General features: G+C 27.7%; 1 protein-coding gene across 1 annotated transcript; it reads left to right on the top strand.

Moving 5' to 3' along the window:
• The first annotated feature begins 11,839 nt into the window (after positions 1-11,839).
• On the top strand, positions 11,840-13,551 carry LOC101214475 (hypothetical protein). Its single transcript, XM_011658570.2, has 5 exons — positions 11,840-12,105; positions 12,198-12,365; positions 12,458-12,532; positions 12,632-12,775; positions 12,860-13,551. Exons 1-5 carry the CDS (start codon positions 12,103-12,105, stop codon positions 13,217-13,219), a joined length of 750 nt encoding a protein of 249 aa, XP_011656872.1. The 5' UTR covers positions 11,840-12,102; the 3' UTR covers positions 13,220-13,551.
• The last annotated feature ends 3,948 nt before the right edge of the window (positions 13,552-17,499 follow it).

Raw genomic sequence — 17,499 nt, 5'->3', positions numbered from 1 at the left:
TTTGTCTTATTGAATTCCTTTTGAGAGAGACCCTATTGCCGTCGTGGAACATGAATTAATTAGCAATAGAATCAACTCTGTTTAGGGAGTTTGACAGTTGATGCTGTGGACCATTTTTTGCTTTATCTATAAATCAAATTTGTTGGAATTTGTTAGTTAATGATCTGCACTAAACTGACTCTGACAGTTTCATCTTTCTTTATTTTATAGTTCAACCACTATATTTTTTGTTTGGTAATGGTTAAAAACACTGTTCTTGACTTTTTAGAACAGATGTTTTGTTCTTTATTACAAAATGTAGATTTGGATGGCGACTTTTTGAAAGTTTGTTCTTGGTTGTATTGTTGTCAAATTAACCCTGGACTTGAGAACAACCTTGATGTGTTGGTATTTACCAACTCTTAGTTTTACAAAACAGCTTTCTTTGATGATTTTCTACTCTGGGCCGCCTTTCCAAGTTTATTGCATATTTTTTCTTCTTCTTTTCTTCTCCTTTCTGGAAAGATGTCAAGTTGTTCCTGTAATAAGGAGAGTTTGCTTAATCACAAATTTATTAGTCCTGATTCTGAGGTTAAATTATAAGTTTGATTCTTGAGCCTATATGATTATATCCGGTTGGTTAACCCTTAGTTTAGAGACTAAATAGATGTGCTTGACGTTTTGTATTTTAAACTAGGGTAAAATCAGCTTATAAACTTTGGGGTTATCCTAATCAATTAAATCCCTAAACTCTTGGATGTGAATGAAATGAGAAGGCGTGTTAATTATAAACTACTATTAGGAAGGTGTTGATGCTTCTCCAACTTGGAGTGGGAATTGTAAGTAGACCATTCCACATTTGGGGCTTTGTGTTTAAAAGAAATAATTGGGGAGTAAGGGTTACTTTTAACCCCGTTTTAATACAACTTCACCCGTTGATGACCAACCACCATTCAATGGCGGTCAACTTCGGCAGCCAACTCCAATGAAGACCACCACTGATGCGCAATTTCAACAATGTGCCCCTGGGCTTGTTTTGCTCTAGCTTGAGCTCCATGATCTTCTAGAGCACAAGGAAGAAATTGTTTTGCTGCTCTTTGTTTCTTCAGGGTCATCGATACCATAAGGAAATTGGAGACTTTTACTCCATCTGGTAGGTGGAATTGAAATGGTGTTAGTTGTGTTGGACTTTGATATTTATTCATAGCTGCTTTGTTTTCGGGACTAATAAATCTATGTCTTAGTTACTAATGTTTTGGTAATCATCGTGGGTTTGCCTTGTGTCAAAAAGAAAAAGAAAAACATAAGTTCATGGATTTAATCCATGTTATCCACCTAGAGTCTCGTTTTCACGCCCAAGTGTTATTTAAAAATAATGTGTTTTATTTGTTATATTCAAATTTTGAATTTTAAATTCTAAAACACAAAATTATATTAAATAAAAATAAAAATGATTGGAAATATGTTCTCTTTTTTCGTTAATTTATATATATGTAGAACAAAATCCTACCAACAACAAAAAAAGTAAAAGTCCATCGAGCAAACATTGTATTTTTAGATTTACTCTTTGGTTTTGAACTTCATATTGAATGTCAGTCCATCTTCTTCGTATTATTACACTTTCATATCCTCACCTTTTCTTGGATGAAATTTCTTTATTTTTCACAATCTTTCATTTTTTTTTTTTCACTACATGATCGTGTACCAAATCATTTGGAATAAAATCTTGTACCAAGATCGGTTATATCTTGTAAGATCTTGTACCAAGATCGGTTATATTTTGTACAAGATTGTGCATCAATATTTAAACGATCAATTGCTTATCCCAAATAGACAGAATAGATTCAAAAGATTGTTTACCAAAATTTAAATGTTTGTGTATCTATATCTAAACGATATTTTTTACTAAATTATATAATCGTTTAATTTAGAAGTTTTTTTGCACAATATGTGTTTGGACGTACGTATAGTAGATTAAATGTAAAATATTTTAATTATTTCACATTGTGGATTTATTAAACGTAAAATATTTTAATTATTTCACATTGTGGATTTATAGACTTTTTTTCTTTTTCAAAATTATATACGGTATAAATATTTATTTTAGTTTTGTTATGTTCTTTTTAAAAGAAAACCTATATTGTATTATAAATTATAAAATACTAATTATGCATAATTTTTTAAAACATAAAAATGCTCATAAATTAATTAATAGTAATTTATAGTTTGACCTATTATTTAATAACCAATTACAACTAACAACTAATTTAATAATTTATATGTTGATGAATAGAATAGACTTTTTTCTTTTGTTGCTATATTTCACGAATATTTTCAACAATTTTATTGCTATATTTCATGAATATTTTAAACAATTTTATCATTAAAAATAAATTTCATGTACCATTTAGAATCTTGTGCCAAATATACACGTAATCATAAGATGAAGCTAAGCTAAGTTGTGGATTAATGATTATCCAAAATGGCTTCTCTCTTTGGTTTCTGTCAATTATGACCAATTTGTAAGCCATATGTATGAAAAAGAAGTGATTGAAAGTATATGATCTTCAATTTGTAAACTATTGAACCAGAATATATTGTTTTTTAGATTCAAGAAAGAAAAAAAATAAAAGAGTTTGATTAACAAATTTCATATATCCCATCATGGGGTAAAAGTGAAAAATACACTCACGGCTTCCCCCATTAGCATTATTTAGTGAAATCTAAGAGTAACACATTTCTCAATTCCTACCTCCAATTTTGGTCATCTATTATATTGACATAAATATTTTATGAATTTTTTTAGTACAAATTCGGGTGTGTATTTAAGCCACGTGCTCCTTAATCTCCAACACATATAAATATCTTGAATACAAATTTCAATTTTCTTTCTTTCTTTATAAATTTATGGGGAAAAATATAAAGGAATGTGACATGTAAACTTAGGTCAAAATAATCTGACAAAGGTACATTAAAATTGAAGGATTTGGGTTGGAAGAGGAAGTGGATGATTTCAATAAATTCACATAATAATGCCAAAGCCGCATTTCTACTCAACTTGGCTTTACAACATATGCTAAAATATTTAATTGTTTTGTACTCTCCTACTTCCTTTTTTTTCTTCTTCATATTATTTCAAAAGATTAAACTCCTCAAAATCACTCAAACATTGTGATACGTATCTATATTCTATTTTTACTTTTGGTTCTTCTCTTATCTTTCTGTTATATGGGATTGATAGGACATTTTTTTTTAATAAAATATTTTGACGTAGATGAGACTCAAATATAATGATTCTACATTTTGATTGGAGGATGTGACCAAAAGAAAAAATAATGTTTATTATTCATATATATAACAAAATCAAAAACGTATTTATGAATATAGAAAAATTAAAGTTGAAATGGCTTTTTTTTTTCGTAATTTTTTTTTTATTTAGGTTGCATTTGGATTTCATGTGTTTTAAAAACTCAATAATTATAGAAATTTGGGGGTGAGGATGCGATGTACATTGGTCCATCGTGAAATTTCTTAAAGAATGTTAATTGTGATACCTAAAAGAAAGAGAACTCTTTTCTCCCTGCCTCCATTATTCTCTTCAAAAGTAAAATTAGAAGGAGAAAGAGAAATGAATGGCACAGCAGAAGCAGTCGACAGTGGGCAGCAATGGCAGCCATGAGAGAAGCTGAAGTTGGGAGAGAGAAAAAGGAGAGTCCTTAGAGATATTCATACAAATTGGACACCTTTTAAACAAACACTACTCACTTCATTCATTAACTTAATTAATTTCATCATTGGTCGGATGGTTATAGTGGAGTAGTTAATGACCGAATCCCTACCAATTGTCACCTAAAGAGCTCTTTGGAGTAAAGATTATCTACGACTATAATAATCACCTCTTGTTATAGTAAAAATTGTTTAAATAAAAATTGTTTAAAAGTTTTCAATTAACTACAGTAAACACTGTTTCAAAACTATTAATTTGTTATAATATTTATTATTTATTACAATTTTTACTATTTAACATTAATCATTTTTTGTTGTTATTTTGATAAACTGTTTACTATTTTCTTATCAAATTATAATAATAAACTATAAAAATTCACTTCTTGCTCTAAACACCTCGTAAAGGTCTAGGTATGATTGACAACTATAATAACTGGAGATAGGAGGAAATCAGTGATAATGGTCATCAACTCCAATCGATTGCAACAAAAGATGGTAGTCGATCTTCTCCAACAAATGCTTTGGTCATTTTCATATGAACTTTTTAGAGGGTACTCATAATTAAAACACATTTTGTAGAATTTAGATTCAAGTGTTTTTCTCGCAACAACTATATTTCTCAAACTAAAATTTTTAAAATCATTTTAAATACTTATAAAATACTAGCAAGGTTTCAAATGTTGACGTCGATGAAAATAACGAGATCTCAATTTTTTAAAACTATCAATGAAAATGCAATAAAGTCAATGTCAACGTATATTTTTTAAAAGAAATTAAAAAACAAAAAGTTCACGCTTCTATCAACAATTTAGGAAGAAAGTTAAATTTTACTTTTAATTTACAATAGATCATGATAGAATTTTACTTAAGTGTATGGATGTTTATCATCCGTCTATATATATATAAATAAAAAATTGGGTGTATATAGAAATTAAACTACTAACTGAAGATTAATAATAAATAGTTAAAAAAAGTTTATGCATATGTTTGGAAATTGGATGGGATTTTGTTATTAATTGAAAGTCCATTTGAAAACTACATGGAGGGAGGGAGGGAGGGAGAGAGAAAGAGGTAGAAAAAAGTGGTGCGGCGTTGGGCACAGTGAGAGAGAAAGAAAATGGTTAAGCGTCGGTGTGTAGAGGACAGACTGGCGAAGGCAGCAGCAGCGCCTACCATCATCTCTCCAAACACATTTCGTACGGTTCTTACGCCATTCCCTTCCTCTCCCCTCCCCCTCCCCTTCTTATCCCTCTTTGTCTGCGCCCCCAATGCCTTCCTTTATTACTCCTTTTCTTTCTTTTACCCCTCTCTTCCACTTTTGCCCCTTTCTTTCTACCTCTCTTTTCTTTCTTCTCTCCTTTTCTTTTCCTCTATCTTTACTTTCAACCTTCAAACTAAAACACAACACTATAAGGGATCCATTTGGATAAATGATATCGATGATCACCGATCACCAGTCTCACATCTAATTCGTCTCCCTCTCTTTTTTTTTTTCTCCTTAACATGATATAAAATATTACCTTCATTTCTTTGTTATTTATTTCCTTCCTACTGTCAACTTCATCAAATTCAACTCTAAAATTAGATTATTTGGTCATCTTTCGTATAATTATAGTATTAAATTTTCATGACATTTTTTTTTCTCATTTCCTGAAGAATCCATGGAACATTAAACAATGAATTGTAAATATGTAAGTTATTAATATTTTATCAATGTTTTTGATAAGAAAATTCACAAAGAAAGCTCTCAATAGTCAACATCAAGGCCTACAAAAGGGCACCTTGAATCGTGAAATTACCATACCTACCAACAAATTCTAGTAGGTAGAAAACCCTCCAAACTCAACAAACAAAATTTCTTTGAATTTCTAAATTCAGCTAAACTATTATTTTTCAAAAAGTTAACCTTGTTCAACCACATTCATCTTCACCACTCTCACAATTTAATTTAAATTTTTCGTTTAATGTTTGGATGATGTTTTTTTTTAAATAATATAGTAAATTAAAATAAAATAGTAACAAATATATCTCAATTTTATTTTTAATTTGTGATAAATGACTCATATTTTTGCTATATTTATTAATATTCTTAGTCATTTTTCATTAAAAAAAACGGTAAGCAGACATTTAAATTTTTAACCAAAATTTTTAAAAAACGATAAAAATGAGTACATGTATAAATTCAAAACTAAAAGAGGAAAAATGAGGAGTAGTCATGTGGTAATAAATAATAATAGTAATAATAGTAATAGTAATAAGTTTTATAGGGTCCTTTTTTTTCTTATGCTCCCATCTCTCTCATTTACTATTTTTGGGGAGAAATGATATGTGAAAGTATGGTATAGACTACATAGATAGCCAAAGATAATACTATATCATATATTATATGCTATTCCCCCCCTCTATACCCTACCCCCCCCAAATTTATTAAATTACACTTCTTTTCTATATCATTATTATTGCATTTCTCAATAAAGATACTCATTCAATATCATAATATCACCTTTTCAATTTCTTTTTTTTTTTTTCTTTTCTCTTCCCACATTCTAAATTCTTTTTAATACTTACCCTTTCAGAATTACCAAAACATTCATACATCCCTTTCATTTATTTTTTTTCCTTCTAAATTCTTTTCCCCAAATGTATTACCATTTTCCTCCTTTTTTTTATTTAATTATTTTACTTTCTTCATATATCAGATATTTATCGTGGTTAGAGGTATAAGTTCAATTCAATTAACCATCTATATTATATGGATTTAGTTGAAAATTTTATTTATTTAATAAAAGTAAAGTTTTGAGTATTTTGTTAGATGATTGCATAGAAAGTTAGTGTAAGAAGTTAATGACGGTTTGAAGGTAGACAAACGATCACATAAGAGGGTAAAAGATTGTTTAAAATGATAAAACGATTGTTCGGTTGGAAATGAATATATATATATATATATATATATAAAATCTAACAACTCAACCTAATCAACCACGGGTTAAGTTGAAAAGTTAACTCGAGTTATTCAGGTTGTCAATCCAACCAACTCGAAAAATATGATTTGGGTTGAGAATTTCTCCTAATCTAACATGTTTGTTTATATCCTAATTGAAGTTAAAATAATAATAAGTAAATAAATAACTATGTTCTAACATGTAAAAAGAAATATTAATTGAATGATATTGGAATGAGCATAATTTAACTAACATACAATCTTTATATTTACGATTCTACAACGTGTATTTTTTTCTTACATGTTTTTAAATAATTTTTTATTTTAATTTTGAAACTATATCTATAATAATAGTTTTAGATCCAATAACATAATGGACCGGATATAAAACTAGAGTAAGGCAGGGGTACAGATAATTAGATTGGAGCCAAAAAGCCAAAGTTGGGTATAGGAAAAAGATGAACATAGAGATATTAAATTATCCAATGGGTATATGTAACCCCGGCATGCCCAACCTGATGACCTAAAAGGTTATTATGATTTAATACTAAAACTCAATTTGTATCACTTACGTCATCTTATTTTCCACTTCTAAAGTCCTAACTTTTCCGCACTTATTTTAATTTTTTACTTAAATGTTGAAGCGTGTGCTACAAGCATCATATTAGTATATGTAGAGAAGTAATATATAATATAACAAATAATTCTTCTCTTACCAATCAAATTCCCTATTATTGTCAATGGAAAGTCAACATTTTTTCTTTCTTCTATCCATATTTTGGCATGAAGGCCAACAACAATTTGTATAGTATTAATAATAGACAAACAAAAATAGGGAAGAAATAAACACAAAACATGTTACTTGTGAGTGCTAACTCATTTCAATAAATGGGGAGATGCAATTTTGGAAAGGTATTTTTATAACTTTTCATATATAACTTCATCCAAAATTAAAAAAGCTACTTTTGACCAAAGCACTTCAATGTCCATGCTATCAAAAATATCAAGTTTATTAAATGACGATCACATTTTGTTCAACGTTTTTAAATAACTCAACCAAAATTAAACTATATGTGAGCCTAAGAAACAATTCACCTTTTTAATTTGAATCCAAAATATATAAATAAAATAATAGTGATAATGGTATATAAGTTCTCCATACGAATTTTCTTTAAATATTATATAGTTGTAGCAACTATTTAAAAAAAATTGGTCATTTCTAAACATGTAGAGATTTGTAGTTTCTTTAATTAGATAGTTTGGAGAATTATTTTAGAAAATAGGGGTCCCTCTAGCCCTACCTCTTGAGTTATTCAAATCCCATGTTAGCTTCACTTTTAACTTAGTTATCTTTTTTTTTTTAATCCCATTTCGTTTGTGTTATATTTACTCAAAATTTAAAATTATATCATCCTTGGAAATAATCTTTCTCATTTCTAGATTGCATTGCATTTCCTTATACTTAATTGATTTAACTTTAGTTTTATTCTATTAAACTTTAATAAATATTTCAAATTGAATCAATTACTTGTATGTTGGAAACTTTTATACTTTTGAAAAACTAATTTGAACTATGTGTATTATTTCACACTGTTAAAAACGAGGGTAAAATGAAATGTATTTGTATAAATAGAATGTTTTTGGAGGGTCAGAATACATACTAATTTCTTTTAAAGCTAATGCATAAATTAATTAGAATAATCATCCTTTTCTAAATTAAATTTATCCATTCATAGCTTATAGTTTGATATGTATCTAATTTATATTAATTTTAATATAAATCCAATCATATTAAATTCATTATTCAAACTCTTTCAAACATTTAATTATCTTGTAAATTAATTAAACTATTTAACTACACATTTTAATCAATATATAATATATATTTCTAATTCCATTTCATACCTATAACTTTAATACTCTTTACGAGTTAGGAAGAACGTAATAAACCTATCAATTAGAAACTTCAACGATATGAAATATATTATATTATTTCTCTAAGCAAATTTAAACATTTAGAAGTATAATCATATGTATTATTATATTTACACTAGTGATATTTGGTTGTTTAATTATTATGTTTTGTGAATTTTTCTATTATATCAACATCAAACTTATAAGAACCTGAAAAAATCAACATTTCAACATAAATTTAATACTATCAATGAAACTTTGTTTTATTTTATAATTAGCCTAAATTTCAAATTTGTATTTGAAGATGAACGAGTTTAGGTTTAGTTATGATTGAATTTGTTAAAGAGCAGATTTGATTTGGGAATATATAAAAGCATTTTCCGAAATTCATTAAATGAGAATATTGAATGAATTGTTTGATTTTTTAGCATGCATGGGGTTTGGAGAAGCAGATTGGGGTACAGAGACGAAAGTGGTTCCTTTGCTTCAATCATATTTCAAAAAAATATCCCTCGAAATAATAATATTATTATCATTATTAATAGTAAAATTTCAGAAATGGCAGCTCAATATTATCTGCTTCTTTGACTTATAAATTTCTTTTTTTTTTTTAGAAAAGAAAAAAAAAAGAAAGAGAAAAGATTCTATTTTGATGCACATCCCACTGCTTCATATTATGCCTCAATACTGAAAAAGCCCCCAAAAATAACCCATTGATTCAGTTTTTTTTCAAACACACAATATTATATTTTTTTTTAGGGCAGACCAAAATCTGAAACTCAATAGTCCAAAGGTTTACTTTCATTTTAGCTATTTTTTCTTTACAATTTCTCCAGTATTATAAGCACTCATTCATTCCCTTTCTCCTTTGTGTTTTAACCAAACAACTCTCTCTCTCTTTCTTTGCATTATTACTGTTTTCCTTCCCTAATCTTATTAATTATCCTAATTAACCTTATCTTGGACGACCATCACATTTGTATTAACAAGTTTCTATTTGTTGCATAATTTGAATTCTTCAACTTTTCATTTGAATTAGTCTACATACAATACATATACGATTTTTATATATTGTTTTGACAACGAATCTAAGTCAATTAACCGATACATTTACAAAAGTTACAAAACTCTAAATATTAAAGGATGTGAATTGAAAATTTGTATGAACTCTTGTTATATTAAATTTTAACCCTAACACCTTCCATTTAACCATAAGATAATCAAACACTTTACAAGTGGTTTTGAGATACTTTTTCCCCAAGCTACCGGTGAATAAAAATGTATGTAGGAAAGATATTTGACATATGGTTTTTATAAAAGTTTGCAAAAATAAACTTAATTTTGGGTGATAGTTGCAATTGCCTAATTATATAAATTATATTGATTTTATGATTCAATATTAGTTATTTATATGTTTAATTTTTACAATTATGATAAGTTTGAGGATCCAATTTTAATCGTTTTTAGAAGTTTAGAGGTCCAAACGTTATAATTTTTAAAATATAAAAGGTGTTGAGTATAAAAAATGAAAGAGAATAAAATTTGAAGTCAATAAAGGTTAAAAGGCAATTCAACTATTATTTTAATCGATTTTAAAATTTGCATGCACGTTGAAGCTATATATTTGATAATTGAAGTTGAGATTTGAACTCGATAATTAGCTAAACTTTTATTGGCCATTTAAAGTTATATTTATATGATTAAACATTAATTTTATTTTAAATGACAAAAGATTCAAAAAAATGTATAAAAAGATAGCAAAATACTAATAAACTATGTAATCTTGTGTTGTAGATATGTTTAAATCTAAAAGGGAAGAAAATTGACATTCTTTTATAAAAGGTTACAAGAAATCTAAAATAAAATACGCTGTAAACTTCTTATCTTTTACGTTGAATCTCTATTAGATTCCCTCACCAAAATTAACAAAATAAACAAACAAAAATAATAATAATAAAGTAGTAGAGTTTTCATAATTATTACTAATTTTAAAACAAAAACAACAATAATAATAAAGTTTGAGCAATAATTTAAACTAAAAAAATACACAAAATTAGCAAGTGAATAAACCTTTGTTATAAACCAACTCATAAATTTAGGCGTCGGTTCCTTTTGAATCTTCATAAATTTAATGCTAAACGTATATGTGTTTTTATATTCATTAATTACATGCACAAATATATATATTTTAATCATCCTAATTTCCAAATCAAAGTAATTAACAACACAAAAAAAATTGCAACACATATCTACAAATCTTATATAATTAAAATAATACAAAAATATCTATTCATACCTTCAAATTTTATAGCTTCTCATTTAAATTTAAAACTCAAAAGTAATAATTATTTTTTCATGCATCAAACTAATAACGAGAGTTTGCATGTTACACAATCATTTTGAAACCTTCAAATTACTTGTAAACAACTTCTCAATCACTTAGGTAATTCAATACTTGCTTTCTATACTTTTGATTAAAAAAGTTCATATGTCTTTAAATAATTACAATTTACTAAAGTAATTTTAAAAATGACAAAAAGTGACGATGTTCATATAATTTTAAAATCACTTCAAAAATAATATTAAAATAATTCATTTCTAAGTTTTTAAAATTTAAAATTTACAAGCATAATCTAATATATATATATATATATATATATATATATATTAAGAACGGTAAATGTAGCCTTGATCAAAATTTAAACACTCACACACTATTTGGTGTATGAATAATGTAAGACTATAATAATAATCTTTTTATACGTAAGACTACATCTACTGCTATTATTGGTTACAATTTAAAATTTGTTTAATGATTGAGCAAAAAAAAAGTTTAAGGATGAAACATGTATTATTAGAATTCAAATTAAAATAAAGTGGGAGCATAATATAATAACGTAATAAAATAGTAACTGGCTATTTGATAACAACCAGTACATCCACATAAAAAGGTAACTTTTTAAACCACGAAATAGTAAAAATAAAAAAGTGATTGTTTTCCCAAAAATTAGAAAAGAATTAGTTTAGTGAGAGAGAGAAAGAAGAGGAGCGTGTGGGAGTGGGTAAAACAGTCCATTGGGAAAATCGGCTTTTTTTTTATTTATTTTTAATCTACCGTTTTTCACTGTAAGAAAACAGAGAAAAGTCACTGTTTTACGTCTTGTCATTTACCACAGCCTTCCATTCACAAACCCAAAAAATAAAATTAAAAAAATACAAAAAACAAAAACACAGTCTCATTCATAATTCTTAACTCATAAACACTAAACCAAAATATGTATAATTTCATCTTTCAAATTTAAACCCCTTTCCTTCATAAATCATACGTACCCTCTCCCCTTTTCCTTTTCGTTTTTAGGGTTTTCACTATCTTCCATTCCCCTTATTATACAATACTAATCAATTCATCAACCAATTTCCCATTTCATTCTCTGTTTCTTCCTTTCTTTATAATCTCCATTTCTCTCCCCGCCGTCTCTCTCTCTCTCTCTCAATGTCTTCTTAAACCCTAATCACTCACTCTTCTCTTAAAAAAAAAAAAAATGGTGGGTGTGTTCATTTAATTCAATCCCTTACAAATCACTCACTTCTAATTCGTCTCTGTTTTCTTTTTTTTTTTGTTTGTTGCATTGTGTAGTGCTCATTACCCATCTGGCTTCAGGCGCTTCTCACCGAGAAATTCTTCAATGCGTGTGTTGTTCATGAAGATGCCAAAAAGAATGAAAAAAACATCTTCTGTTTTGACTGTTCCCTCGGTATTTGCCCTCACTGCTTATCCTCTCACTCCTCTCACAAACTCCTCCAGGTACAAATTTCAACCACCATGAAACCAAAACCTGTTTCTCTGTTCATCTAATTCTAATTCAATTTGTGATGGGTTTCACTTTGATTTTTCAGATTAGGCGATATGTGTATCATGATGTGATTCGATTGGACGATGCTACTAAGTTAATTGACTGTGCTTTTGTACAAGTGAGTTTTTGAATTGGGTTTTGTATAAACAAAACAGGATAATTTTGTTGTTTTCTGAATTGGGTTTTTTTTTTTTCTCTTTTGGTTTTGAAAATTAAGTCGTACACTACGAATAGTGCGAAAGTGGTGTTTCTTAAACAAAGACCTCAGACTAGAAATTTCAGAGGCTCCTCCGGCAACCTCTGCAGCACCTGCGACAGAAGTCTCCAAGACCCATATCTCTTTTGCTCTGTTTCTTGCAAGGTTTTTATTTCTATAAATTACGAAGTAGGTTTTGTTTAAATTTGTTTTTTAAATTACGAGTTTTCCATTTTTTTGCCTTGGTAGATTGATTATCTAGTGAAAACACAAGGTGGGATTTCGAAGCATCTTCTTGAATGCAATTTCTTGCCATTACCCGAACCGGGTTGGGACGACGGACTTATGATGACACCGGACTCCGTCCTAGAACCGGTTGGTTCGAACCGTAGTTCGTCAGGTTCCGACGGTGGTGGAACAGAAGGGAAGACTCTAGTATCGACGGCGACGACGGAGTTTGTGAAAAAGAAGAGAAGTAGCTTGACGGCGGCGGCGGCGGCGTATCGGGCAGCGTGCCGGCCGGTTTGCTGGCCGGGGACGATTTCCGAGACGTCTGGGAGTTTGATGAGCCGGAGAAAAGGTACCCCACAGCGGGCCCCACTTTATTGAATATTTTTTTTCTTTTTGTTAAGGAAACAAAAATGGTAGTATTTGTGAAAATGGGCAACGGAGGTTTTTGGGGACGTGGACGGCGTTTTGTGGTTTTCTCATGGTGGTCTTTTTTTTTTTTGTAAAGGGGAGGTCCTTCTTCTTCTTGCCTTCTGATTCTTATTTTACATATCTTCACTGCCTTTTGTTATTCATTATAATTAGGCCTTTCTTTTTCTAATTAACAGGAGGGGTGAAGAAAAAAGTAAAGGAAATGGGTTGTTCTTTTTTGAGAGTATCTAACTATGTTTTCATTATTTTAACAATATCCATATTCCAATTTTTAAATCTTATCTTAATACTTTCTAATCTTTTCTTCCACATTTTGATCCTAAGTTTTCCTTTCTAATATCTTTCTAATATCTTCTGTTTCTTGTTATATAAATTAATTATCAAATTATGCGCCTTATGAAATAAAATTTACTTAATTGATATTTATTTTACTACTGTTTTTAAATTTATGTGAAGGTATAATAATGATTGGGAGGACTTTGGTTGGAAAAAGCAGTTCTTACGTTATAAATGAATTTTAAATTTTGAAGAAAAATAATTAAATGGAGAAAGAATAAAGGTTTGAAAATTATTTCTTCTTCCTTCTATTTCTTCCTATATAAGTTTTAATTATATTTTTAAACTTCATGAACTTATTTTTTTTAACCTTAACCCTCGGAATTTGTTCTATTAACTGCGTTTGAGTTTTTCATAAATACTATATAAATAGATATTAATGTGTAAAATTTGAAAAACATATGTTTTTTTAGGTTAAATCAGAAATTCGGTTCTAGTAATTTGAATAATATTAGAGTTTAGTCCAAATAAAGTTCAATGATTTGATAAAATTAAATTTTACCATAAACTATATCAGTTAAATTCCAACTATTTAAAAACCACAATATCATATTTACCATTTAACTTTTTTTGAACTAATAGTTATATGTGGTAAGTAATAGAACATGTATTATCTATAATTTGTACATATGAATCATCCCAATAAACATTTTATCTAATTGAAAAAAGTATTTAAAAATTAAATGCTAATGTTTTAAAACAAGCAATTTGAAGTTTAAGTAAAAGTGGAAAACTATAAATGAAAAGCATAATTTTATTTAAACATACACAAATCAAACCTCTAACTCCCAATTCGATTAATATAAGTTTTTATGTTGTATTATATATTGAAAAAGGGAATTATTTTCTTATACCGACGGTGGTGATTTGGCCAGAAGGTGAAAGGTAAAGATGTAGGGTTGGTAATTCTCTTGAGTACTGTGCTAATTATTATATTGTTAGTGTTAGTTTTAAGTTTTAATTATACACTTTTAAATGTTTGGTACGTTAAAATCGAAATATATAATAAATTTGAAAATGTGACGAGGTTGATTTGTTGAACGTGCTTACATTGACAGAAAAAGAGAGTATATAATTGAAAAACCGACGGATTTAATATATACCTAGAATGATCGAGTCTAACTTTCTTCTTTCTCTAGTCAAATTGTCTATGATCTTTTGAATCCGTCTTATCTTGCTTTCAATTTTGTTTTCTAGTGTATTTATTTTTATTTGTCAATTCGTTTCAAAATCATTCCTAACTTCCTAAATCATATTCTAGTGTATTTATTTTTATTTGTCAATTCGTTTGAAAATCATTCCTAACTTCCTAAATCATATTGTGAAAGATTTGAATTGTATGTTTTAGTTGAAAAGAATAAATTATTAAGAAGGAAAATGAAACCTCAAATTATTTTCAAAATAATACAATAATATACACTTGAAACATGGGAGAATGAAAAATAATTTGTTAAGGGAGGAAAAGATAGACAAATTGTAACAAAATTAAAAACTATCATTATTATTCAAGATTCTATTCAACATAAAGTTTGAAAATTTTAAAATTGAATTTGCAATTTGAGTGTGAAATAAATATTAGTATGAGTAGTACATACAATTGTACTACTGTTATCTTTTTATTGGTAAATATTGTTAACACCTGGTGTATTACTATCCATCATTAATAGAAAATAGAATTCTATTATCTTTCTAAATATTTTTAGCAATTTTATTATTTAAATTTTTTCAGTGGTTTTTTTATGTAAAATAATTATCCTAATTTTAAATCGTTATAAAACTGTAACAAACTATTGCATAATTATTCATTTAAATAAATAAGTAAATAACAAAGATGGAAATATTACTAATCATTTTTAATAATAGAATACATTTGTTGGTTGAAATAATTTTCTAAACATAAAAAAAAAAGAAAAATGACGAGAGTTTCAAATTTGTGGAAATTTGTCAAAAACAAGGGAGTTGGATCTTTTGAAAATAGTTCAAACAATATTTTTGATTCATCTCGTCCAATTGACCTTTAGTTATATAGATTTATGCGACGAGATTTGATCTGGAATCCTTGATTCTCTCTTCGAAGCATACACTTTCTCGAAGATAGGGTGTTACTTAAATATTTCACTTTGTATCTATTAACTTAATTGACTATAATCTAAATATTGCCAACTATTTCAATTCGATATGGTGAAAATTTTAATGATAAGGTATGTTTAACGGTAGTGAATCTTTTTAATAGGTAATCAACCGATTTCACTAAAGTGACTTTTGATGTGGTCGAGATTAAGATATCAACGTCAATTGGTGAAGAGGCATCCTTTATTCACTTTCATGGAATGGAAATGTCTTAAGCCTTAGTTGTTCACTCATATATTAATGAAAATAATGTAAAGGTGTACTCTGAAAAGAGAACATTCAAAGACATTACATGTAGAAAGTGATGTGAATTGTTTGCATGCTTACTGTTTAGGCCATTTATATGGTCATATCATATAAAGTTATTGGTTAGTCTTTTAATCTTTCCAACTTTTGTATTATTATTATTATTATTTTTTTGCCAGAATCTATATATATTTGGGCCATAACCTTTTAGTTATATTATTTAATGGGAGAATTTTGAAAAATCATACATTCTTATATAATTTTTTACATTGAAGATAATAAAAATGACAAATTTCAAATAACGTCACATGTCTTCATCATAGTGATTTGAATTTGGGCTTATTTAAATTGAGTTTAAGCCCAATTTTAGAGCCCAAAAATTGCTCTCACGCAAATTGTTTCGAAGTCCAATAGTATATAAAGCCTAACACCAATCAAACTCAAGTTCAATGGGCCAAACCCACAACTGACTAAAGCAAATATATTAATTAGATGGAATGGTTGCAAACTTAACCATTAGATTCAAAATAATTAGGTGTGTAGCAATATTTTAAATTTTTTACGAATATATCAAAAGTTGTCAAATTTTATCAATGATAAAAGTCTATAATTGATAGACCATGTTGTAAATATTAGTCTACTGATAGATCATACGAGTCTATCAACGATATAAGTCTATTAGTAATAGTTTTGCTGCATTTTTATTTTTTTAAAATGTTGTTACATTCTTAATTATTATTCCTAAAATGACCATCAATTACAATTTTCCTAATTAGATTTACATTCAAATATTCAAGTATGTAGCAACATTTTAAAAAAGTTGTAAATATAGCAAAATTTATCGATGATAAGAGTCTATCACTGATACACCATGTAGTAAATATTGTTCTATCAATGATAAATCATAAGAGTCTATCAACGATAAAGTTTATCACTAATAAACTTTGTTATATTTTCAATTTTTTAAAATATTGTTATATACTTAATAATTAAGAAAATTACATCACATGACAAAAAAATTAAGAAAAAAGTTGTCTATATCACTTTTTTTTTTGTATACCGCAAATACGACGATGATAAGTAATTAGATATATTTAAAGAGTTATTGGATGACTATTTGTTTTTAAATTTGCTACTTTTACAATTTAAAAAGTACAGTGACATTGATCTCTATTATTATTATTATGATTAGTTTTTGTTATTTAATTATTCTAAAAATTGCTATCCATTATAATTATCCAAACTCAAACGTAGGGTGTACATGAAATTTTAATTATAAATAGAGAAATTTCTAGTTTATTTTGAGAGTAGAAAACTTGAGAAAGACTAAATTCTTGGAAGATAAGAAATATTACTCTAGAACTTGAACTTCAACCATATTGGTTTCGTCCATCTCTTGATTGCACTTTTAGGAGGGATAATTAGAAGATAAAACGTTGGAGATCAAACCACACAAATCCCCCTACATACAACTATATATTTATCCATAAATCTCATTCAAGCATATATATTTTATG

The sequence above is a fragment of the Cucumis sativus genome, chromosome 6, assembly GCF_000004075.3.
Source record: "Cucumis sativus cultivar 9930 chromosome 6, Cucumber_9930_V3, whole genome shotgun sequence".
In the NCBI taxonomy this organism is placed as follows: Eukaryota; Viridiplantae; Streptophyta; class Magnoliopsida; order Cucurbitales; family Cucurbitaceae; genus Cucumis; species Cucumis sativus.
Note: the sequence above shows the minus strand (reverse complement) of the source record. Positions and strands in the feature narration are given on the sequence as shown.

What these genes read in the sequence shown, in the direction of transcription:
- LOC101214475 (XM_011658570.2), top strand. An exon ending in TTGACTGTGCTTTTGTACAA is followed by an intron (nt 12,533 to 12,631) that starts GTGAGTTTTTGA and finishes TTGAAAATTAAG; the next exon opens with TCGTACACTACGAATAGTGC. An exon ending in TTTGCTCTGTTTCTTGCAAG is followed by an intron (nt 12,776 to 12,859) that starts GTTTTTATTTCT and finishes TTGCCTTGGTAG; the next exon opens with ATTGATTATCTAGTGAAAAC.